At 44.2% G+C, this 25,098-nt stretch overlaps 1 protein-coding gene across 5 annotated transcripts in view; it reads left to right on the plus strand.

Moving 5' to 3' along the window:
* The first annotated feature begins 8,302 nt into the window (after positions 1 to 8,302).
* CRTC1 (CREB regulated transcription coactivator 1) overlaps positions 8,303 to 25,098 on the plus strand; it is a 49,992-nt gene continuing 33,196 nt past the window's right edge. For 4 of the 5 annotated variants that reach the window (XM_074851778.1, XM_074851779.1, XM_074851780.1 and 1 more), the window contains exon 1: positions 8,311 to 8,461. In XM_074851778.1, the coding sequence (XP_074707879.1) occupies positions 8,336 to 8,461 (126 nt within the window). In that variant the 5' untranslated portion in view covers positions 8,311 to 8,335. Of the gene's footprint in view, positions 8,462 to 25,098 lie in introns of all 5 variants that reach the window. The other variant, XM_074851781.1, reaches the window with a different exon arrangement.

Below are 25,098 nucleotides of genomic sequence, written 5' to 3' on the forward strand. Positions count from 1 at the left end.
TGGAGTTGTGGCTCTGGGCTGTTCTGTGCATAACCTATCCGTTATTTGGAAAATAAACGGGTTTGATTCTTCTGCTGTATTGCAACAACTTGGCTGCTAGAGGAGGGTCTTCACATAAATATCGAAGCGATCGTGCTCCGTGGCGGGGTTGGAAAAGCGCTTTGCAGGATGCCCCGCGTGAGAAGCAAGTGGACTGGGCTCCTCTCTTCTTCAAGAATGAGCAAAGCCAGATAAATGTTTGATTGCGCTCGGAGTCATTTATTAGTCTCGGAGCAGCAATAAACGTTACAGGGGTAAACCTGATTTGGTACATTTTAAAATACCCTTGAACAGATGGGGAACAGTAAAAGCCCAGCATCGTTAGTTCTAGGTATTTGCGGAGTATGCATGTCCCATTAGGGACTCCTGTCATGGCCAGGATAATAGCTTCTGTCTTCTCTGATGTTTTATGGGCCTGAAATTGTACTTAAAACTATAAAGAAAGCGAGCACTAGACCTCTTGGCAGGGCGCAGAATAGCTGGAGATCGGGAATGTCTGCATCCTATTAATGGTGTCATTGACCCTTTTCCAGAGGGTCTGTCGGCTCGGCAATCCGACTGTCATTTCTCCCTATCCTAGAACCTCGCTAATTTGCGCAGACGGGTCCCAGCTTTGGTACCGAGGTCTTGGAAGTTTAAATAGCAGCAGCCAATTTCATTTCCTTGATTTACAATGAACGAAGGCACTCCCACTAGCTCTTAGTACCCTGGTGCTGATTTAAAACGATGCTGTGCAACAGAACTGCTCGGGACCTCGTGTAAGCCACATCAAACCCAGTCAGACGTTTCCACTTCCATGTCTGTGATAAGGTCTTTAGTTGCTGAAACTCTGCAAACTTTAGGGACATTTATCATGTTAGGATTATTGAAGCCAGACTACTGTCAGAATAAATAAAACATGTTTCCCAGTGCAACTCTAATTATGATTTTTAGCCAGTTGTGTAATGTGCAGAACTTTATTTACAATAAATCTTCCAGTTGCTTGCATAAATGAATGAGATTTCATCACTTGTGACTTAAGGACCAGGAAAAGTTAATGTGGCTGAATAAATTTACAGTCTAGCCTGGGTGTGTTGGCATGTCAGGCGAGTGAGGGAGCAGAGCTGGCTAGTGTTGCCTTCCTAAGAGGACTCAGCTATCTTGAATTTCACCTGGGAGCAGATATATATCACACAGACATCTCTCCCTTCAAGTTATTTTCTACAGAGGCAGCTTAGATTCTACTTTGCATTTTAATGGTGAGTAGGCACAGCATCATCCCCCAGACTCCAGAACTTTTGTTTCTCATTCCAAACTAATAACTGAGTTTCAGTAACACAAGTTTGGCACTTTTCAGCTTACTGTTTCGACTTTAGGGAGTTTCACAGAGAAGTTCTACAATTTATTTGTGGGGCAGGTACGATTTCAACATGGAACATTTCATAAAATGAACACGAAATGTGCTTTCTGCTTGGAAACAGCTGCCGGTTCAGCTGCGCAACCTGAAATTAGCCTCAGATTGTAAGACAAAGGGTAAAGGTTTAGTAGGGAGCGATGGTGGGGGCCTGCAGGAGGGCAGCACTGGAGTAGTGTGTGCAGTTTGCAATGGAAAGTAGAAAAGCTGTTAGAGCAAAAGTTACCAGAAGGTTTTATAAGCTGTGGAGAGCAAATCAAAAGGTTCTTGGCTCAGTCCCTGAGGCTTTGCAGTTGCTATTTCACACCCAGGCCCCTGTCACGTAATTAGCTAGAACTAGTTTATATGGCTTCTTAAAAAATGAAAATCTCTTTTGCTTGTTTATGCAGGCTACCAGCCAGTCTGCTTCTGGCTACACTGCTTTCTATCTGGAGCGATTCCTTTGAAGTCACTGGGGTTGCACTACATTAACACTGGAGTACCTAGAGCAGAATTTATCCTTTTAGCTGAGCTTAATAGTTTTGATGTGTATCTTCCGGTCACAGTGCTTTGAAAAATGTACTAAAAAGCATTTTACATATGGTTATCTGATGTTTGTAATCGGGCTGCTAATCTGTGTCTCCATACAAAGTTTGCAATTATTAGCTTTAAATGCATCCTTTTTTTTTTTTTTTTTTTCCCCCTCCTCACCATGACCTGGGGTCTTGTTTACACATTCGATCCTCCTTACAGATGTAGATTTACTCTTTGGCGGTATCAATACTTGCATTCAGTATTAGTGCCTTAAGGATAGTGGTTTACAACTGGATTTAGAAGGAATGTATGAATTTCACTGAGATTTGGAAGAGAGAAATCTGCCTTGCAGTGCAGTTTGCATGTCTGGACCTTCATTTTGCATGCTTCGGGGTTCTCACGTGATGAAAGCTTCCTTAAGCCAAAAGCACGTACTTGTTAATTCTTAGGAAGCAAATCAGAGCACATACCCTGGAAGGGGTCAGGTTTAGTCCCTGGATGAGCAGAGATGCTCTCCACCTGCAAGCACACTTGCGGTTGCCCGTGCGTTGTGCAGGCTGGGGCAGCCATCCCACGCAGCCTTCCATGGGGCTGCACCGTGCTCGAGGCTTTTCCTGGGGGCATCGGAGTCTTTCTGAGAGCCTGGTGCGTTCTGCTGGACCGCAGCTGCCGCCGTTATGCTGGGGGTGAGAGGAGGAAGGAAGAGGGACCCCATCCTTCCTGCTTTTGTTGGCGGTATTAACCTCAAAATGTGTCCACCCGTGTACGACCATCAAAGCAAACCTTGATCCCAGGCCAGATGTTGGGCAGGTTTTCAGCTGCAGGCTTGCAGTGGAGAACCTCCCATTTTCAGAGTGAAAAACAAGTTGTTACATTCCTTCTGAGGCTTTTTCAGGACAGCAATTAGAATTTGAGTGACTCGCTGCTGCTATCCAAGAGGCCCGAAAGGAACTTCTTCAAAATGCACTTTTCTGGAGAAAGGGATCCTTCACCTGCAAAGCCCAGAGACTCACAAGTAGTGCAGGGCATTCTGTGAGGCACTTAAGGTGGTATTCCAGTCCAGTGTTTGCTGTTAAACCTAAGTGGAGGTATTTTGCTGAAATAGGGTTTAATGAAGTTGCCGTGTACTGACGTGCTCTGCTGAATTGCAGCTACAGCCAGCGACCAGATCCACGCTACAGGCTTTGCAAGAGGAACCTGCCAGTGTCCCTGAAAAATAACATGGATTTCTCCCTTGTCAAATTTGGCAGGTTTATCAATGCAGCTTGTTTTGCTTCGGTAGCGGGAAGAGGGAGGGAGAAAGGAGACGCTTTTCCTTTGTGGCTACAAAAGAGTTTTGCAAGCATGGCTGCGCTGTAGAAGAAATGAATTGCAGCTAGGGCACGCTGCTGTTCCCGTCCCAGCAAAGCCGTCCTCGTAGAGACCTCCCCTGTGCTGCGTTTGCACACCTTGTTCACTTGGTGTGCAAATGAAATCGGTGGGCGTAGGGCAAAGAGAACAGCTCAGTCTCAGAAGTCACAAAAATGGGACTACTGTGGTGGTTGCTTAGTCTCCTGCTGAGAAATCGAATTTCTGTAACGCTCCAACTTCACTGAGAGTGAAATGATTGAAATTCAGGAGCTGCCTGAATTTGGCTGGCATGTTTGTCGAACTGTTCATCAGGTTTTCATGCAAAAATTACCCGTACCTGCAAGAAAACACACTGAGTTTTTCTTCACCCTGAGATTTATTTATTTTTAATACCTTCAGTATGAAAATCGAGCCTTTAACTTGTAGGTGAACGTCTGTCCTAAGGCATGGAATGAGCAGAGGTTGGTTTTGCACTGGGATGGGAACCAGAGGAGTATGCAGGTAGTTGACTCCGTGGAGCCTGCTAGCCCCAGTTGAAGCTAACGGTTCGTAGTATCGTATTTATTTCTGCTGGAGTATAGTAGGAGAGAGCAGGACAAGGCCTGATCCCCGAGCGGATTCACACCAGGGATTGTTGCCTACCCTATAGCTGTTTTATTATACACGAGTGCTCCGGAAACGTCTGCAAAAAACTTTGGATTTCAAATCTGTTACTTGTGACCCTTTTAGCACACGTGTCTGAAGCTGAACCATGAAATTTAAAAAGAAAATATTTTCTGCTACTTTATATATAGAATATCACCAAATTCTCTGAACTTGGATTTGACAGAAGGCTATGGAAGGAAACATCTTGCTCTCTGACATGCTTCTCTGTCTGATCTACAATTTGATTTGCAATGGTGTAATCTCTTGGTGGTAAAAAAGTATTTCCCGGTTTCCTGTTTGTTTCAGTAAAGTGCACGATTCTTACTGGTGCCTCCCTTTTTAGTGCTGACTGTGAATGTACCTGGGTAAGATACTCTGCCGACCGTCTGAGTGTTATCTTTGGAAAGACATGAAGTGGCTGCTGCTTCACCGGCTCACCACATCACCTCAGCATCATGGGAATACTTCTTGCTTCAGGGTGGCACGAAGCCAAGCCTTGATTCTGGGAAAAATAACCGTAACAGAATCCTCTGTGTGGTTGCCAAAGTATTTCAGAGCACCAGAAGATATGACTTGTAGAAATGAGAATAATATCTCAGTGTTTGCTTGCTTTCTGTAGTTTTAGAATTTACAGGGAACAATAAAGAAACTAAACGGGAAGGATGACCAGGGAATATTGGTATGGAGAGCAGAACGCAGCTTTCTGTGCCACTGTGAGTTAGTTGGCTTGGGCTGCTCATCAGATTTGATGAGTGGTGTAGAGAGGGTAATTCAGGTGCTTTCATCTGCCCTCTGGAAACAAGGATATCTTAAATTAAAGAAGTGGTCACAAATTCCAAGCGAAACGAGAATGTTTTGCTGCTGAAAGCACAATTTGGAGCTCAGTTCAAAATGACATTGGAACTAGGGACTCTGTGGACTTCACAGGATATTCTTCTCTGAGGATAATGGGAACGTCAACAGGAACATGAAGTAGGAAGTGTGAGAGATCAAAATCTTTGTGTCTGTAGGCAAAAAAAAAGTCAGCTTGTTTGTCGATCAAGGCACAATCTCATGCTGTCTGTTGTTGTGTAAGTTGTTCAACCTCACACCTTCCTCTGAAGCCTCCAAGGGAGAATACGGAAGTAGCTGGATCTCGTCTGCCAGAGCAATTCCAAAGGACCTGGAGGATAACAAACAAGTGATAAGTAAACACAACCTCCTCCCTGCAACCCGCTTGCTCTCGGCTGTGTCTGCTCTGAGAAGCTGCAGGTTGCTCAGTAAGGAGCTGTTTGCAGCAAAAGCAGATGTGAACACAACAGCCCGGTCCTCCGATGACTCTTTGTTTGCTTCAGAGCGAAGCTCTGATTCTCAGTTACAAGAAACTTTTTCATAACACGTCTGGAAGGCTGGGGGAGACAGAGCTGCTGTCTCAGGGGAGCCCATCGCAGCTTTCTAGTGAGATCAAGTTGTTCTCACATGGCCCCATATGTGCTCAAGGTGAAGACGGCAGGAGACATAAATAATACTTACGGTATGAGCTCATCATTTTGTCAAATGCATGGTATATCTCCTTCGGTGGAGGAAGAAGGAAACCTGGCACCCGTCTAAAAGGTCTCCTTGCCAATGCCTTAATGCAGTCAAGATTTACATTGTCTGCTAGGTCATGCACTTAGCAGCCATTCAGATCCACCCACACCCCAAAACGTGGAGCTGTGAGTGGGTGAGAAATTCCAGAAGCAACTCGGCAAACACAAATGTTGTATTGAAGAGAGGTTCGTTACGCAAACTGTTTTAAAACCGGAGAATTTAAGAACAGAAGCGGGGTCCAGGTTGCACACTGGAATTCAATCTGATAAAGCTGCACAGGCAAAACAATAAGAAAAGGGAGCCTTCTTAAGGGAGGAAGTTGTAGGCCCCCCCCCTCTGCCTCCCTGGCCATCTGCATTCCTTCCCTGCGAACCACGAGCAGGAGCAGCCGTCGGAGGGGAGATTTCACTCTCTTCAATCTCAGGAGATCCAAGAGGGGAAAATTTATCAAGTTTCATCTTAGGCACTTAATCTTTTGGTGCTAGAGAAGAGGCAGAGTGGCAGCTGGGTCACTAGATGTTTGATAATACCACCTATGGTATTAAATCCAGGATAAGTCAACAAATTATTTATCATCGTCTCGCTTCTCAAGCAAAACCGATGTGGATAATAGGTATCTTAGCGTTCAATCTTTGTGATTTATATGCTTTTAGCATGACAGGCCAATTTTGCAGGTCATACGCTGTTCATGTACACAGCTAGAGGGTATTTAACTGAATATGCGTGCCGGTTGTTTATTCCTGGTGAAAAATGCAAGAAGTGGTTAGCCTAACATCTGCCAGGAATGACAGAGGAAGGCTGAGCCTGCCAGGGCCTGGATGATCTTCTGAGTCCCAGCTCTGTTTTCTGCGATGGTATCTCATACCATTTTATAAACTCTTAAGTGCAAGCTGGCAACTAGAATTTAGGGTAGGACGTGACTTTGTGGCTAATACTAATCCTGACAGTTGCTGAACTGAGTTTCATCCATCCATCTTTAACAGCCTTGCAGCGGTGGATAATTATAATCTCTTGATTTTTACGTGGGCAGGAAATGCTTGTAAATGACTGGTAAACTGACTGACCCAAGGCCACAAAGGTGATCAGTAGTGGAAGTGAGAGCGGAGTCTAATTTCTTTGATCTGATAGTTCAGCCGTGACAGGATTTGGTTACTGGTGTAAGCACTGTTCAGGGGCAGAGCGACGCACCAAAAAAAGCAGAATGTCCACTTTATCTCTGTCGCTTTGTAAAAAATAAAGCGTAAAGGGCAACGTGTGGGTGTTGGGAATCAGTACTGTCAGGATTTATTACTGCCTAATGCGTGTGTCCTGCATATCACAGTGCTTTGCACCCGTCTGATGTTAACACAGCTGGAATCAATGGCTTAGCAGCCTAAGCTTGTGTTTCGAAACGGCTGGACTCCCTCGAACTGCCCGCTCACATCCCAGCAGGGTCATCTCCTCCTGTCATCCCGTCCCCGTGACAGATCCGCTGCGTCCCACACACATCACCGCCTGCGTCGGCCAAGGTCCTGACTCCTCGGCAAGGGGGAACAAGCCTCTGGTGGTGTTGACGTAGAGTTGGGGTTCACCGGGAAGAAGTCTGCGTCTTCAGGACGCCCCAGGAGAGGGAGAAGGGTGGAGCTGGAGGCGCTCGCAGGAGTTTGGCAGCGAAGACGTGCTTGCGTGGGAGGACTGTGCCGTTTTGTTCTGCGTAGTTTAGAACAGAGCTGCAGTAGCACCTTCTGCTTCGCTGTACAACACACCTAAACGGTCCAGGAAAAGGGGAGACTTTCCCCAATTGCTAAACCCTTCCCACAAATAACACCTTTACTTGGTACCTTGGTACTAGATCTCTGCTCTACAGGTATCGCCTGTCTTGTAGCTTCATTTATCTCGCAGGAAGAGGCAGCAATCGCAGAGTAGGAGCCGTTGCTGATCTTAAAAGACTCGCTAATGAATTGGAAGCTTGTTTTTCTTTCCCTGCTGCACAGGCGGCTCCATCCCAGCACGAGCAGGTGGATGAAGAGGAGCTGGGTAACTTTTTCACCTCACGTCTGAACAGGGCCCAGCCTGAACTGTGGGAGGTGCTGGGACAACCGGGTCGTGCAGGAAATTCTCCCGACTCCATCTTCTGAAGGGGGAAAACCCCCTCTGAGATAAGCGCACTAACCTCTCAGTAACTCCAGAAAAAAATGTAATTTTTAGAGATTTGGGGTTTACGTCCCACTTCAGGGTAAGGAGTTTGCTGTTTGAGTGCGCAGTGGGGACACACGAACGCAGACCCCCCTTTTTCCAGCTGGCATCCCCCACTCCCGCCAGGCTCCGTGGCCAGGCCGGCTCGCGGTGCTGCGGAGGACACGGGAGACGACACGAAGGACCGCGACAAGTTTGGGCGGGAAGAGCCCTCAGCCGCGACGCGCGGGGCCTGGCGGGGACGCCAGCGAGCTCCGGAGGAGGCTGCTGCGGCCCAAGCGAGCCGCCCCCCCGGAAAACACAACGAAAGCGACGGGAACGGGGAGGGGGCGGCGGTAGGAGCGGAGACACCGGCCCCGCCGCCGCCGCCTCAGCGCGCCCGGCCGGCCCCGCGCGTGCGCGCCGCGCGCCCCCTCCCCACGCACGTCGCCGGGGGAAGCCCCTGCACTGCGCAGGCGCGGCGCCGGCCGCCTCCTCCCGCGCGCGCCGCCGGCGGCCCCGCGCATGCGCCCCTCCGCCCCCTCACCGCCCCCTCCCGCCCCGCGCCGCCGCCGCGCAGGCGCGCTGCAGCCCCCCGCCCGCCCGGCCGGCCCGCCCGGCGCATGCGCCTCGCCCCCTCCGGCGCGGGGAGGGGGATGCGGACGGGGGAAGATGGCGGCCTCGAACAACCCGCGGAAATTCAGCGAGAAGATCGCGCTGCACAACCAGAAGCAGGCGGAGGAGACGGCGGCCTTCGAGGAGGTCATGAAGGACCTGAGCCTGACCCGCGCCCACCGGGTGAGCCGGCGCTATCCACCGCCCGCCCGCCTGCCCGCCTGCGCGCGCGCGCCCCCGCCGCCGCCCGGCGCGCACGCCCCCGGTGGAGGCGGGAAGGGGGGGGGCAGTGGGGGGGGAGGGGCGGCGCCCCCCGCGGTGCCCCCCTCAGCCCGGGGGCAGCGGCGGCGCGCGGCGGGCGGGGCGGCGGGCAGCGCCCCCTGGCGGGGGCGGGCGGGGCCCGCGGGCGGGGGGCCGCGCGCCCCCCCCCCCCCCCTCCTCCGGTTACCCCCCCCCCGTCCCCGTTTCCCCGGCACCGGGCCCGGCCGGTGCATCCTCCTGAGAGCGGCACCTGCCGCCAGGCGGGACAGCCCCGGGCGGCGGGGGCAGGTGCGCTGTGCGGGGCTCTCGGGGCAGGGCCTGGCGGCGAGGGGAGCCCCCGGGGCAGGGTCGGGACAGCCGCCTCACGTCTGCGCCAGAGCGGGCCCGACTGCGGGGCGGGGGGGGACTCCTCTGGGCTGGGCTGGGTCGGGGGGGACCCCCACTCCCCTTGGACGGGCCTGAGGAGGGGCCCGGTCCCTCACCCGGGACAGGCCCAGGTCTGAGGGGGGGCTCGGGTCTGAGGGGATCCCGGTCCCTCGCCCTGGGACAGGGCCCAGGTCTGAGGGGGGGGCCCGATGCCTCCCCCTGGACAGGCGCAGATCTGAGGGGGGGGTCTCGGTTCCTCACCGCGGGGCAGGCTCAGATCTGAGGGGTGGTCCCGGTTCCTCACCCGGGCCAGGCCCAGATCTGATGGGGGGGGTCCCGGTTCCTTCCCCAAGGGCTAAGGGGGTTCCCAGTTCCTCACCCTGAGACAGGTCCTGGGTCTGAGGAGGGGTCCCGGTTCCTCAGCGCAGGACAGGCCCAGGTTGGGGTGGGGGGGTCCCAGCCTTGCACCCACCTGCCTCAGGGCCCTGTGGAGCATCCGCTGCTCCTTCAGGTTTCCCGCTGCGGGGGTGTGGGGGCCCGGGGCCCCCACGGGTGCGCAGAGACCCCACGGGAGCTGCCGGACTTGGTGTCACTCATGTTGTTCCTGTTACACTCCGGTTGTCGTAGGTGCAAATTGCTGCACTCCCAAATCCTCTCTGGCTTCTGATGTCTCTGCAAAGCCCATCTGCAGAAATTACCGGCAGAACAAATGCGCTTTCTGAACATCAGATGCCTTTTCTGGTTTAGATACAGGGATGTCAGAGCTCTTTCATATGGTTCTTGTCTCACCTGCTTCTGTCAACACTTTTGTTTTTCTTTTAACTGTTTGAAGAAAATTTACGGTCTTGTTTGTGGCTGAACCTTTGGAGAGTGGGAACAAGAAAACGTACCGTTGGATTTGCAGTAAAATGTTTCCTTTTGTTCCTCTGTGTCAGGATAGGGTAAATATTTGTTTTGAATTGGTGCTGGTCAGATGTGAAAGAGAGACATCCTGCTTCTGTCGGCTCCCGCTTGGGAAGGTGCGAGGCCGAAGCTTTGCTCACGCTGAACTCTTTGTTGATGTTTCATAGAGGATGCTGTTAGAGTTACTGTCAGTTGAGAGGACAATTCAGAGATGTTTGCGGTCGCTGGAGTCGCCTTGTTTCTTGCACCTCTGTCGTGTAGCTCAGTACCCCGGGATTTTGCCTTTTGGTGGTCAGTCCTTGGCTGCCACTCCAGAGTTGGGTATTGAGAGAGAGAGTTCCTCAAGTCTGCAATTACAGGTTGTCCTTCAATTAGCTCTTATGTTTAGCATTCACCTTGCGCGAGATAAGTCAGAATCCTAATTCGTTTTCTCCTGAATCTGCGTGTTCCTAACCCAGGTTTTGCAGATGGAAACCCATCTTATTTTCAAGAACCTGGTATTGAGAAAAGGACCCAAGATTAATAAGTTGTCTGAGGATTCTGGGTACTGAAGTGATGGAAACACTGACCAAATAGCTGAGTAAAATGTCTCCTTTGTAGACTTTTTCTTCTAAATTCCATGATTTCATCTGTGTTTAAAATGCAGTATAAAGCAAAAGGGGTTAAGCACAACTTTGCTGTTTGCTCTCATTTTCATTTGGCAACCAACACTTTGCTGTCAGTTTGAAAATGCGTTACTCAGTTTGTGGAAGCAGCCCAAAATTTCTGTTGCCTTTTCATTATTAGTAATTGTCTTTTTGCAATGTTTACCATCTTGTCTCTTTTCTTGTTAGTTACTGGTCGTAGCAGAGGCAGAGAACTACTGCTCCACCATTTCTTGTGCATACACATGCTGTGTCTGACTTGGTAATCTTCCACCTATTTATACTGTTCGATCCATCGGAGATTTTTAAGTTATGATACGTCTTTCTTGCCCAGGACAAAACAGAGCATGATATTAACTCCTTTCTCTATGGCCCTGACCATTCAGTTGGAAAAAAAGGAAATCCTTTGAAAAATAAATCGCTTTGGTTTCAAAAGTGTTCCGCTGTTCTCAGGAGCAACAAAGTCCTGTCTTTCAGCTGGCAAATTCAAGAATGCATTTTGGCTTTTCTGGGAGACAGAGACCTTGCGGAGAGCCATGGAGGTGGGCGGCCGATAGAAGCACTGGAGCTGCTTAATTGTCTTGTGAGTGGGACCTTGGTGTTTATAATCCAGAGATTTCTGCGAGTCCCATAGTAACAAAGTGGGTGAGAAGAGGGGGAGGGTTTTTTTTTCTGGGTGACATTGACTCCTGTATTTTGCTTGTGGTTCTGCTCCTTTCCTTTTTTATGTGAAGCGGGGAATTTCAGAACTGCGCTGATTTCTGGGTTTTAAGGACGGGTTGTTTACCAGGGCCTACTCTCAATTTCTGTTGTAACGCAGCCCGGTGGTGCTTGCTGCGTTGCATGAATTTACTCATACAAGGCTGTCGCTGCCCTTTAAAATTGTAATTAACACAACATTAACATGCAGGATAACACAGATAGTGCTGAACTCTTCAAATACTAGAGAATGTAAGATTTTTTAAAGACAATTTGGGCATAGCTTGTGACCTGCATTTTAAAGGTGGTTCTTGTTCAGTTGGAGATGTTCTCAGGTTTTCAGGATTGTTTTTTTTTAGTATACGTTGTTAAAGTCACTTAGTTTTGAGGGATTTCAGCCGGAGCTGTGTTTGAGCTCCCTCTTATGGACCTTGTAGTTTTTCCTTAAAAAAAAAAAAAGACACCCCCCCCCCCCAACCCCCTAACTCCAAAAACCTGCCCACCAGTGCTGTCTCCCAGCCCCACCTGCCTGGAGAGCTGTGCTGATGTTGATGGTACTGGAGTGAAAACAGGGAAGAAAAACCAGATTAATGGTGATGTTTGGAAATATTCTGCAGAATTGCAGCACCGCTTATACAGTCTTTTCCTGCACACAAAGCCCCCCCCCGTGCAGGCAACTTGTGGAAGGTGTCTCAGTGAGCTACTACTAACAGCTCTTCTCGAAAAGAGGATCTTTAGTAATAACCTGTATTCCTCAGTGACACAAAACTTATTTTCTGTGTTCCCAAGTACGTAATTCAATGCTTTGTCAATCCGTATGATGGTGGCTGACAGGGTTTGTTTGTGTATTTTCAGGTGTTACCAAAAGGTGTGCGTGCCTGCGTTGCTTTTTCGAGTTCTTGAAAACTATGTGAAGTAAAAAGTCGGTGTTTATATTTTAAACCTGAATATTTTTAATATGAAGATCCCGTTTTAGTTTAATTTTTTCAAGTGGAATACATTGCAATGGCATAGCTATCCATAGATGGCCATTTGACTGAAGTGAAATTAAATAAAAATCAAGCAAAAACCCCGTAGTTTGTATTTGTGTGTACGACACATACAGAGGCACACACCTCCCTGTAGCCAAATTTGTACTTGTGTATGAGACAGTCACTCATTTACTTGTTCAAAATGGCTCTTTGTACATTCACAGATCATCATTCGATGTTGATAGTATGCAAAACAGTATTTAAAAGCTGAGTTAAATCAGGAATGCTAATCTGTGGCTTTAAAAATGAGAAACACTAATGATGATGATACAGTGCTGCAATGTTTCCTAATGTATTCAGCATGTTTTTATTAAATAATTTGATAAAAAAGAAATTCCTGACTACATAATAGTATTTTTGAATGCCTGAAAGATATTAAAGAAATACATCAAAATCAGGGCTGAGCCCTCCAAGCACGGAGATGAATACTTTCAGCTGGCAGTAGTTTTGTTCAAGTTAATAGTATCGTGAGTTTCTCTCAGAATAGAAATGTTAATTTGTCAAGCTCTAGATGGTGTTTTTCTTCTTTGTTACTTCCCCAGATAGAGGGTTTGGACCCTGAATTTGTGCATTTCCAGACCAAGAAATAGGTTGCTTGGGCTTCACCTGTGATCTTCCTCTAATTCCTCCGATGAAGCAGGACACAGACCCAAGTCAGTTGGTTTCCTCACCACCAGATTCGCTCCCCACGTCTGTGCTGGCTGTGGGCATCCTCCTTCTTTTGACAAACACGGGCTGGGCCGGTAACCGCACTGAGCGTGCTGAACTAACGGTGCAGTCTCGTTAATTCTTTGAGAGAATTACTGTAAATCAGAGAGTGAAAATGCCGAGGTGAGCTACCCACAGGGGCACAAAGAATCTCTTCTTGTGCAACACTCGGCTTTCCCTAAGGCGTCTGAGCTGTCCAAGGTAAACACACGAGTCGGCTTCTGATATGCCATGCTGGAGAGCTCGCATACTTCAGTTAGCAGTGTAATGTTTCTCCTGGTAGACCCAGTCAGGTTTTTGTTGTGTTTAAAAAAAGAAAAAAAAAAAGACTTTTTTTATTATTATTCCATCATTACCATGCGTTACAGCTGCTTGCTTCAGCTCTCAGACAAAGTCTTTTTCTGTGCAGTGGCCAAGTCTTTCTGTTTTAATGATGGAGCAAAGCTATGAAGGATCTGTAGGCACGTGAAACTAGGGTTGTACAACCGCTGTATTTCAATGTATTAATTGTAATTCACAGGATGAACATGTGGAACTCGGCTCAGCGTGCTGCGTTTCAGTTTTCTTTAGCTTCAGCAGTGAAGAGCATTTGTGGTAATTTGCATTTATAGAAGCTACTCATTTAGTAAGAGAATACGTTCTTAAGGTTATGTACAGTCAGTTTTTCCAACTCTTTGAGGGTGAATTGGGGTTTTCCCTTGAAGAGAATTACTGAGCTGCAAAGCCGTTCTTGCAGAGGTGATCTTTGCCTGTAGTTAAGATCCTGAAAAGTTTTAGGTCTAGATACTGATTTTCTTGGTCTTGTTTTTACAAACTGAAGTATGTGGCTTTGATGACTCTGAGTTATAGTTGCGAATATAGGAGCTACAAACCTCCTGTAGAAGCTAGAGAAGGCAAAACCATCAGTCACCAGGAGGAGTTGATGCTGTGTTAATCTGAATTACGTGCTGGCATCAGTAGAAGGGCAGAGGTGGATGAGTGTTCTCTGCGTAAGTAAAGCATTAAACCACAAAACGATACAACAGGAGTCGTTTCTTAAAGCAGTTTTCAAGAATATGTTGTACTGAAAAGTGATTTTAGTAGCAGTGTGGCCTAGGCAAAAACTTTCTTCAGTACCTGTTAGATGAAACAGAAAAGAGCTGTTCTTTACACAGTGGAAAAAAAAAAAAAGGAGAGGTGAAACCCCTAAGCCCTGGAAAGCCCATAATGTGATTGTGTGAGGATGCCCTGTTGAAAACCATTTTTAACTGTAGTCAGGTTTCTCAATCAGATGACTTTATTTGGTTATTTTTTTTTAAACCATATAAACTACATTTTAATTTTTCTAACCGTCTTGGATTACCTGTGCTGATTTGGAAGCAACGTTTATTTTAATCTGCCGTTCATCAAACGGCTACTTCTAGCACTAACTCTTTGTTTTCAGGTTTATAATCAATTTATTCATGTCATTGACTTTAGTTATGAAGCATTATTATCAAGATCAAGACCCTGATTCTTTGCTGAGGCAGCAGCATCGTGCATGTTTAAGCTTGTGTAAGCTTTTACTCCTGTGGCTGCCCAGCGCCGTGTTAATGCGAGCTCCGGTACGGCCGTGCGGTGGGTTGCACCGGGGGTTGACTGTATTAAATCAAACCAATGGGCTTGGGGTTTTTTTGAGGTGAGCTTTAGCCCAGGCAGTTTCCTGCTCTGACTAGACATGTAAGTTGTTCCGTTAGAAATTATTGAGCATTTCTAGACACTTTCATTGTGGGGGTAATAAAATACTAATTTGGCAAAAAGTAGATGTCATCTCAAAAATGATCAATAGGGATTTAAACAAAATGTCTTAAAGGCTAAATATTTGGTTTTGGTTTTTATTATCTATCTCTAATTGCAAAGGAGCATTTTCTTGGGTGGCGTTATAGTGGTTTTGTCAGACAGCATCGATCAGTCTCTAATGGTACGTTCCACTCTGGCATCAATACTTCTGTACCTCAAGTAGGAGCTGAAGCTGAAGTATACTTTGGGGCACTTTTCAGCAAATGTAACACTGTATCTTTTTTTTAAAAAAAAGGCAGATATGCTTTTCTTTTTTTTAAAGTAACATTTCTGGTTGTGATGGCTGGAATTTCACCCCAGTGTTTTTGTAGATGTGCTGGAGTAGCTGCTGCTTTGTAGTCAAGAGTATATGGTAGCTGACAGGATTGGAGTAAGTGGGTGAAAAGAAGCAAACTGTCAAAATCTGGTAGATTTTTTTTTTTTTTTGTGAACATAAGCTTGCAGCAGTGTTCATTTTGTGACAGCGACTGGTTGTGACCTTGGTGCTGCTTCCCTTTTTTTCTTCTTGGTCTAAACTACTTGCATTTTGATAACCAGACGCAGTCTCAAAGGCTTTGGTGTAAACTTCAGGTGGTAGCCAAGCTTGTGAGTCTTCATTAACTCATTAGCTAAGATCAGTGTATCTTAGTGTGTAGGAGTTAATATTTAAAATGTTGCTTTGATTTGTTTGAAATGATTTGCATAGCATGTTTAGTGCTGTGTAAGTGATATCCAGGAATAAGATTTCTGTCGAGATCTCTATTGGTACTTGTCGAGCCAAATGAGCATTGCAAAAGCGGGTATTTGTCAGCCAGGGATGTTTCCGTATGATCTCACTGGTACTTTATAAATTATAAAGTTGTAACTGAGTGTTGATAATAGCCTTGGTTTACAAATTATTTCTTGGGAACTGAAAATTCTTCCCCTTGTACCAGAACAATCCTTCGCAATAAAACACCACCACCACCCACAAAAAATGAGTCTTAAATAATGAAGTAGAGGAGAATGAAATGATACATTCTGGCTTTAGGCTTCAGTAATAATTCTACAGCACTTCATGATCCGTGTCTAAAAGTCTGTATTTTACAGGCAGATTTTCTCAAAGCATATTTTACTTTCTTGTCTGCGTGGTCTATTGCTTTTCTTGATGACTGGGAAAATATCCTCTGTGATATCCCTGCTGGGCTACTCGCTTGTGTTTTTTGGTATGGGTACTTATCACTGCGAAGTAGTAAGATGTGTTAATGGCAGACTGCAGTTCTGTTAGATGAATTTTCAATTAATTTTGATACCCAACTATTACTATTTATGTTAGTATTATTTTCCTTGGACGGCTGAAGTCTCAAAGGGGAGGGAATTTGAGTTGATTTTTCAAAATGTATGTATTTTCAGGCAGATGGTGTTAGTTCTCAACTCCAAAGCGTATCTGTTATTTGTGACCTCTTTAGGCCTGCTGTAGAAGCAGCATCTTGTAGCAATGTGAAGCTGTGCAGAAGATTTTTGTAGCTCTGGAGTCTTTAAGTAGTGTTTTGAGATCCGTAAACTGGATTAAGAGAGAAAAAACAACCTCAGTGGCAAAAGGGAAGACTGATTGTTTAATATACTGACTTTTTGTCTTTTTCTTTCCTTGCAAAGTCTTACACAGATCGTACTCATGGCATCTGTTCAGCAGCCACCAATTACTGGAGTGGTGTTACTGGGTGTTCCTCCTTGTTCTGTCTGTACACGCAGTGGACAAGGATTGTCCTTGTCGCAGTCTTTTAATCACACGAGACCCTGTTCCCTCTCACCACCTCTGTGGCATTTCTCTATTGGTGAGGGAAGAGCAAAAATAATCTTAAATATTGCACAAGTTTCCACCAGCCTACTCAGATTCAAATGTCTTATTGACCTTCTCATGGTAATTAGATTTTTCTCTTGTGCAGTGAAATGATTACATTGTACGAGCCTTTTGCAATCGAAGAATTTTGACTCTAATGGCAGATATTTTTAATACGTAGAGAATGGTCTGATGCCTCATCTTAAGAGCTACAAACAGTTTCTTGAGCTGTAATAGGAGGTTGAGCTGCAGCGGGAGGAATTGTTGGAGGGAAGAACACGCTGCAAAGGCCGCGGTGGTGTCGGGGACTGGTGAAGTGTTACCTTGGTATCGTGGACTGAAGGGCATCGTGAAATGGCTTTCTCTGTGCGTGAACCAACGTGAGCCTCGGCAGCAGCTCAATCACACATTTATTCTGTACCGATACGTTTTTAACTGAACCAGCTGTGCTTGTGCCACTATCAGTGCAGAGTTAGGGGCTCTCCCGGTCGCTAATACACTCAAAGAGTGCAAACATGCCCTGCTTGTCTCCTAGTTTACAAAACTTGTAGGGTTACATAACTGAATTTTCATTCTTTAGCTAAAAATAAAAAATGGAACATAAAAGCTATTTTTATCTTGCTTAATGAGGGCATCTCGGCTTTTATTTCATCTTTTCTGAGACATTTCAATAGGAGGAATGGGGATGGTTTAGGAATGCTTTTTTAGCCTGGACACTCCTCCTCTGCTGTTCTCTGAAGTGTTGTCCATCAACCAGCAAGCAGATACGTTGGCCTGCTCAGAATGAATATTTTCTTTAAAAGTACATTGTTAGCTAAAAATGATCATGAAAATAGATCTTGAGAGCATCGCGCTAGATTTAAATATATCAGAGGGGCAAAGAATTCTTTTTGCTCTCAAATAATCAATGAGCTTCAAGTATGAATCCTCTCTGGTGTATTACATGTTATATGTATATGCCTTTCTCTTTTCAAAACCCTTTCAGAAAAGAAGGGTGGCATTTGCAGAACTGACACGGGATCTGGTTTGTTTTTAAAAACAGTGCAAATCAGGTTTGGTTCATATTGTAGCTTAGCTTGGCGCTCTGCCCGGTGATAGAGCAGAACTCTGAAGAATAGTCACTATTTTAAGTCTCTAGTTGTGCTGTATCCTGTTTTTACTTGCTACTCAGTTGTGACTGGTAAGTTTTAAACAGTAAACCTTTGTTCACCAGAAATAGCAAAGTGTTTTTAAACACAAAGTGACAGCCTGTGTATGAAACTTTATTATTATTATTAATTTATTCAAATTCTGCAAGGTGTGTTCTTACCAATTCTTTGCCCTCAAACCCCAAAACACCAGTTCATTGTTTGGAGAAAGTTAAATGCAGCTAATGCCTGAAGAAGTGCCACTGTTCAAAGTTCTGCTGGTGTAAACCAGAAATAAATAATAAAAAAAAAAAATTGCAGCATTAAATGCTACTTCTTTCTTCCCTCTCTTCTCCTTCTTTCTCGACAAAAGTTAAACACTCTGGTTTGTTCTTTTTGGGTTCACAAGAAAAAGGATTTTTGATTTGCAGTGTAATGCGGATTTGGGGTGCTTTATAAATAGCAAGTGTACGTTAGGGGGTGAGATCTTTTCACTTTCACATGAATTCTAGAAGACATCTGGGGGTAGAGGTCTGACTATGTGTGTAATTTTTATAACCCCGTTTCCTCACAATTTTATAGCTGAGGCAATCTGGGGAGTTGGTTGCAGCTCCTGAAGGAGAATCTAATGGTGCCTTGGAATTTGTAGATGACTCATAACAGGACAAAACAATCCAGTTAAGCGATTTGAGGTCTTAAATAATCTCTTGAACAGGAAGGTGAAGAAAACATCATGAACTCATGAGTAATAATTGGCTCTCTTGGAGTGCTAAAAGTGCAGTGATCGCTAGTTGGCAGGGATTCAGATGATTCCTGTTTAAGCTTTGCTGATCAATATATATATCTCAGCTCTTATGAATGAAATTTATTTGGCTGGACTATAATGCTTTTAACAAAGCAGTATTACAGTTACCAGTTGGGAGAAGTTTATTTTAAGTTGGCTTATAGTAATGACACTTTGCACCTCAGCAGCGTGGGCTAGGGCTGTGTCTAATCTTTTCGGGTTTGCTTTTTCTCCTTTTCTCTGCTCTTTGCTACGTGAATCAGCCAGGTGACCAAGATGTTTTTTCCATGAGGAAGAACCTATGATAACGGCTGCACCTCGAAATGAAGAAAAAATGATCTTTGCTTTTGCAGTTCTTTGCTTCCTGGACATGCTACCTGCAAAAATTAAATGGTTTTAGATAGTCCCCAAAATGAACCGATAGGAATACCTTCCTCAAGTGACTGGGATTGTCACAGATACTGGAGATGAGAACTTTCTCCCTCATCTCCTTTCTCCTTTTCAAAGCACAGAATCATTCAGGGCTGCCTTAGTTTTGTAGAGGCTTTTATGCAGCTGCAAGGGACTCATGCAGGTATTCCATTAGGTGCACGCCCTCTGAGACCCCACGGTTTTACTGGTAAGCAACTGGAACTTTATTACCTTATTATTATTAACCTTTATTACTGTCAGGTAACCTTTAAGCTTAATCAGGTTTTTAAAATCTTAAGTTAGCTATCTTGCTGTTCTCTTTCCCCTGACTAGCAGTTTTCATTACTGTAATGATGCAAAACATTTCTTTTGATTCCCGGTTTGTTTTTTCATGGCATCTGGAGAGAGCTCCTGTTTCATTTCAAGAGATAGAGAGGGAGGATTCTGCTTCCCCTTCCCTCCGTGCAGACCCTGGTACCGAGTTCGTGTGAGCAGGGACACTCACAGGCTGTGGCAGAATCCCTTTGGTTCTGGTCCTTGAATATGTCACCTGCTGTTTTGTTGTTGATTTCTGAAGTCTTTGAGAAAATTTGGGTATTTTAGTGCATTGGGAAACCCCTCAATCCTTGAACAGTATTTGGTAGCATGCTATAGCTGTCCAGTGGTAAAAATCAAGTGCAGCGCTGGCCTTGTGTTTGCAGCCTGCCACGAGTAGAGTTGGTTGTGAAGTGTTTCAGCGTGGCAGAAACAACGCTGTTGCTCTTTTGTGGCTGCTAAATTCCAATATATTACAACAGATTCCTTCCCTAAAAAAAAAAAAAAAGGAAGCAAAAATAGGTTTTTTTTCTTTTCTTGAGTTTTTGTTCTTAATGACTGTGTTTGGCTGGCCTGCAGAGTTTTGCTGTTTGTGTCCTGGCATGTCAATGTGATAATGGAACAAATACTTGAAAGTGACTTAAATGACAGTTATGGTGATGGAAGAGTAAACAGTGATGTAGCAGTTCTAAAAGCATGGGTTCAAATCCAGTTCATACCATATGTCTGGATTTTTTCGTGGTAATTTTCACTTAGTTTGTAGTAGACATTTGGCTTCCTGTTTTGGCTTGGTAGGACTTTTCTCTGCAATATCTATTCGCGAGGATGCTAATAGCATTAGAAGGCCAAATATGATTGGCAGAGGCAACAAGGGAAACTTTTGCTCGGCTTGTCCGCACTTGTCTGCTTCTAGCCAGTGTTAAAATCTTCACTTTTATGAAAATAAAAACATGCTAAAATTAAAAAAAAACCCCACCATTGCAAAACATTTTGTTACAGAGCTGATGATGGAATATTTTAAATCCCAAGTGACCCAGACAGAGCAGCTGCTATCACTGCGGATTATACCTTTCCTCTAAACTTCAGACTTCATTTCCTTTACCAGTCTTCCTGGGAGGAACAGCTGTGCGTTTGGATCCTCTGCTGCTGTTGGATCAGTACTTGAAACTGCAGGAAATAAGTTACTTTAGAAATCTGGCTTGATGGCGTTTCTTCCTGATTGTGACAGCCCAAATGAGAGAGAAATGCAAGGGATTCTCTTTTCTTTTTCTTTGATAAATTAGTCTGTGTAGTCTGTCTCCATTAGGCAGGAAGAGTTGTGAAGAAGCTGGCTACGCTTTTTCTGTTCTAGCGTTACTCCGTGTGCCGTGTTCGCTTTTCGTTGTTGCTGTGAATGGTTGATTATTCAGAAATAAAAGCACAGTGTCGCTTGCTTTGCATTGAAATGTGTTCTGATTTTTGAGAGGAACGCAGTTTTCAGAGTTCCCTTTTTATATCTACAGCATGCATTAGCTTTAAGGGGTTGATAGCAGATTGCACATTTCTGTGTAATTCTAGATAATTTTTATCTAGCTCCGTGGTCAAGCCTTTTTCTAGAGAGTCAGTGTCTTTTACCAGAGAGCTTGAACTGTAGTTTCCTGATACTGTGCCTTTTTCTTTCTATTAGGCAGAGTAGCATTGGGTGCTCCAAAAGACAACATAAAAGAAGTGGATTTACATGATACAGTTTATTTTCCCTGTCTATCAGGACATGCTTTGGATTGAAAAGATACATCTATTTTATACACACTTCTGCGGGTGCGTGCTCAGATGAAAAGGGAAAGTATTGATGTTATTAGATTCCATTATCTAATTTTAATGACTTGGAGAATGAAAGTAAAGGGCTAAAATTGCAAATAGACGTCCATCTCTTCTTTAGCCACCTATTCAGTTATTAGGTAACGTGTAGGTGGATCTTAATCTGTAACATCTAAACAATCAAAGTCTTTTTAATTATTTGCAATAAATTGTCCAAAACCTAATAGAACTATAAAAATGGTCAGTATTAACTTACCAGTTCTACTCAAACTATAAAAATATTACATAGATTAAAAAGTCAAGCATTCCAAAAGTCTTTACAGTCTTCATTCGCCGCCTCCTGCGTGAGCAGTATGACAGTCTTTAATTAATTTATCAGATATTCCCCACTGCCCTAGTGAGAGGGAGACCCATGCCTCCTTCAGCACAAAAATAGATAATGGTGGCTTACTGGGAGGCTGTTAAATGTCTTGATTTATCTGCATTGTTCATTGTGTTGCTCTGGGCCTTAGAGTGCCCCAGTCAAACTTGGGTTTGCTGATAGGATAATTAAAGCCCCAGGGAAGTGCTCCGTGCCTTACACTGTTAAGGAGTCTGAGTAGTTCCAAAACAACTTTACAATATTCTTCCGGTGTGATTATTCTCATTTTATAGGAGGATAACCAGGATGCAAGCAGTAAAATAAAAGAAACTGATGCTTTCAATGTCCAGTTTGATGCCCTTGATACTCAGGGGGAAAACCCAAGAGCAGGTCTTCAGTTTTTAAAGTGCTTTAGGTGCTCACAGCACAGGTCCAGCTGCCCCCGGGAGAAGTAGTACTTTAGACCCCAACTGGTAATTTTGACAGACCCCCGATATTTTGTGTTGAGTGGCCTGAAAATTAGCAAATGCCTTCGCAAAAGGCCTTAATTGCTCGTGTAGTGTCCTGAGGAGCTTTGGTAGCAGAGAGAAGATAGAAATGCCGGGTTGCTGTAACACGAGGCCCCGTTATCTCGTCCCTCGTTTGACTCATTCTTTTCATACCTTCCAGCTTCCGTGAGAGTGAAGATGAGGTTTGCTCAGACATCAGCTTCAGTAGGCAGCCCTGAAACGTAGTGTGGGATGGGACCGTACAGCTGAGGGAGTCTGAATGGTGAAGAAACCGTCCTTTTGTTGGCTCCCGCTGTTCTCTCCTGTTTCCCCACTACTGTCAGAAATTCATCTGGTTGTGGGGTGAGCAAGTTAAGAGAAACCAAGCTAACCCACAAAGTTCTTCTGCTAGTTCAGCTTCTTTAACTAGATTTCTTTCAGGTCATAAGAGTTCTGGTGCAAGGAGAGGGGCAAGGTTATGCAGCTTCCCTGGGAAAGAAGAGGCAGCCAGAGCACTGGGACTGTGTTCTCCATGGTGTGATCGGCTTGGTTGTGTTACAAAGCTACATCCTCTGTTCCTCGTGAAACTTTTTTCTGCTAATAACTTTGTGTCTTCTCATTATTGGTATTAATTTTAGGTTCTTGGCTTTAATGAGATTGTGTCTGGGTCTGTTGATGTAGAGAGGGACTGGCAGCTGAATACCTGCTATAATTAATGCAATTGTGGCTAACATTTAAATTTTCTTTTCCTTGGCTTACTAGGATTCTCTTACTGATTTGTGAATCCTTCCTCATTTAATTAAATAAATTCTAGACAGCTTTCATGGAGGTTGGTTTTAGTAACTGAGCAGTTATTTCGATATATATTAATTTTAGAAATTGGTTGGGTAGCAAGGGCAGAGTTTTTAAAATTCAAGTTCTAATATGAACTTTAGAATTGTAACAGAAAAGGGTTAGTTTGAGGGGAAGGGAGGAGCCAAACTATTTTGGTGGTCAGAGCAGTTAGTTAATTGTTGGGTAGTTTTTGACAGCTTGGACACAAAGACGTAAAGAACTTTTAAAATGTAGTCGTTAGATGTGTAATTAGGTGATTTTTAGCTAGCGGCTGTATTGCCACTAAATCTAAATGCAATAACTGTGAATCATTAAGTTGATGTTAACTTATCTTTCTTTTTAAGACTGTTTGCTTTTCTTATCAACATGAGGATTGTGAATGGGAAGACATCTCCCTTTGAAGAAAATACTTCCACTGGGATTCCACTGAGTAACTGACTTGTCTTGAGGGTTTGTTTGACTTAGTGTTTAATTCCATGTTGGAGAAAGCTGGCTCACAGGAGAGACAGAGCGTGCACACTTGACCTGGAAAGTTTCTCTCTTGCTGCCCTACCTGTGCAGCTTGAGAAGTCCAGTTCTGAGGATAAAAGGGCACTTGGTCTTTACGGCCTATCTTGGTCTTTTCTGAAGAGAGGCCAAAAATAGTAATATAAGTGCCTTTTCATTGAGGCAGGCCTTTCTACCAAGAACTGGGCTCTGAGTTCATTCCTAGGGAGAGATTAGAAAATAGCAGTGACATATTATTGAGGATGCTAAATCAATCCCAGTCAGTTTAAAAACTCCAGTCTGCTGTATATTCTCTTCTGTGGCAGGTCCTGCCTCTGGTTGCTTTAGGAGAAAGCCTTCCTGAGAAATTTCAGACGTATCCAGCTGGGAAACTTTGAACTGATCCGAACAACAGGATTTACCTATAATGCAGTTGCTAAAACTTCCAGTTAATCCTTTAGACAGAATTTAATTTCCAATTAAGCTTTAATAATACATTTCTAACTTTAATCTGCGCTCATTTTACTGCTTATTAGCCTCAACATGCTAAAGAGAAAGCTTTCTAAAGTTAAAAGCTAAAATTTATAAGAAAGCTTGGTATGGAAACTGCAAGCCGGCAAAAGAGCAGTTATCGTGCAATCTTACTTCCTGTATTCGTCAGATATCTTAGGGGTTTTTATCAAACGGACACTCCACCCTTTTATTACGGTTATGGGAATCAAATTTTTATGTATTAAAAAGGGCATTTTAAAATAAATGGTTATGGTGGGTTTTGATTGACTTAATTCCAGCGTCAAATTTGCAGTTTGATTATAGTTAAGTTCTGTCCATAGGTTTGTAATTTGCCCAGAATTTTTTGGGAAGAATTTAGAGAAGCTGGAAGTGTTGAATTTTAATAAATACTTCATTTGATTCCCATCTGCATATTTTGGACACTTAGAAAGTCTCTAGGAAAACTGGATATGCTTTTAGGGATATGTTTCTCTCTCTTTTTTTTTTTTTTAAATTTATTGTATAACTTGAGTCTCTCCCTGCAAACACAGCTGTATATCCAGCAAACTTTAACCCAAAATGGAAAAGTTGAGGTAGTTCATATGTGAGGGTCCACACAAAAGCTAGTATCTGGCAGAATGTTCTATTGTTAGCAAGTCAGTAGTTGTGTTAAATCTAATATTTTTGATTTCTTACCAAAGTTGTGTGTGTCCAGTTCCGTTAACCAGAGTAAGATCAGGTTGTGTTACTCAACTCTTAGCTAAGAATGTAATTGCTTGCAAATTCCTACTTACTACATGGAAAAGTAACTATTCCTTTCCTGTTTGCTGTAAAGATGCTGCTGCTGCCTTGCAGATTGTTACTCTTGCACCTTTGCAGAAATTTATTGGTTTTAACATCAAATCTGGTAAACCCACGGTGTGTCAACCTTTTATTTGGGGAACATTTTCAGCTGTTCTAGAAAACTGCTTATGCAGAAGTATTTGATCTTTAACGATTAAATTGGATTTTAACTTAAAATCTTAATTTTTTTCTTTAAGTAGCATAAGAGAAACGCTGGTGGAGGGAAAAGTACAGATTAGGTTAGGATCTGTCGTTTGGGAAACATTTCTTCTGAAGAAGAATGCCAAGCAGAAATAAAATGGTTTAACAAGCAAAAAGCTTTTTCCTTACCAGAAGCTTTCTCAGGAAGGAACTGGAATATTTAGCAATGTTTTCAACTGTCAGGGAGCTATTATCTTGGCCACATAATACAGAAATGGAAAAGCTGTAATGTAGAGTCACGAAGTTCTCGTGGTTCAAGAAATTAATATATCTGGTGAACACTAAGTAATTCATTATCGTACTTCACTATCTAAAGTCATATAGAAAGCAAGTCTCCACTAATTGAATCTAACCCCAGGAGATAAAGCTAGAGTTGTCATGAGACTTGTTAACATTTTAAGAGTAATCTGAATTTTTCTATTAAGAAAAGGCTTTTTTTTCCCTTTTAAAATA

Source organism: Strix uralensis, chromosome 27 (assembly GCF_047716275.1).
Source record: "Strix uralensis isolate ZFMK-TIS-50842 chromosome 27, bStrUra1, whole genome shotgun sequence".
Taxonomy (NCBI): Eukaryota; Metazoa; Chordata; class Aves; order Strigiformes; family Strigidae; genus Strix; species Strix uralensis.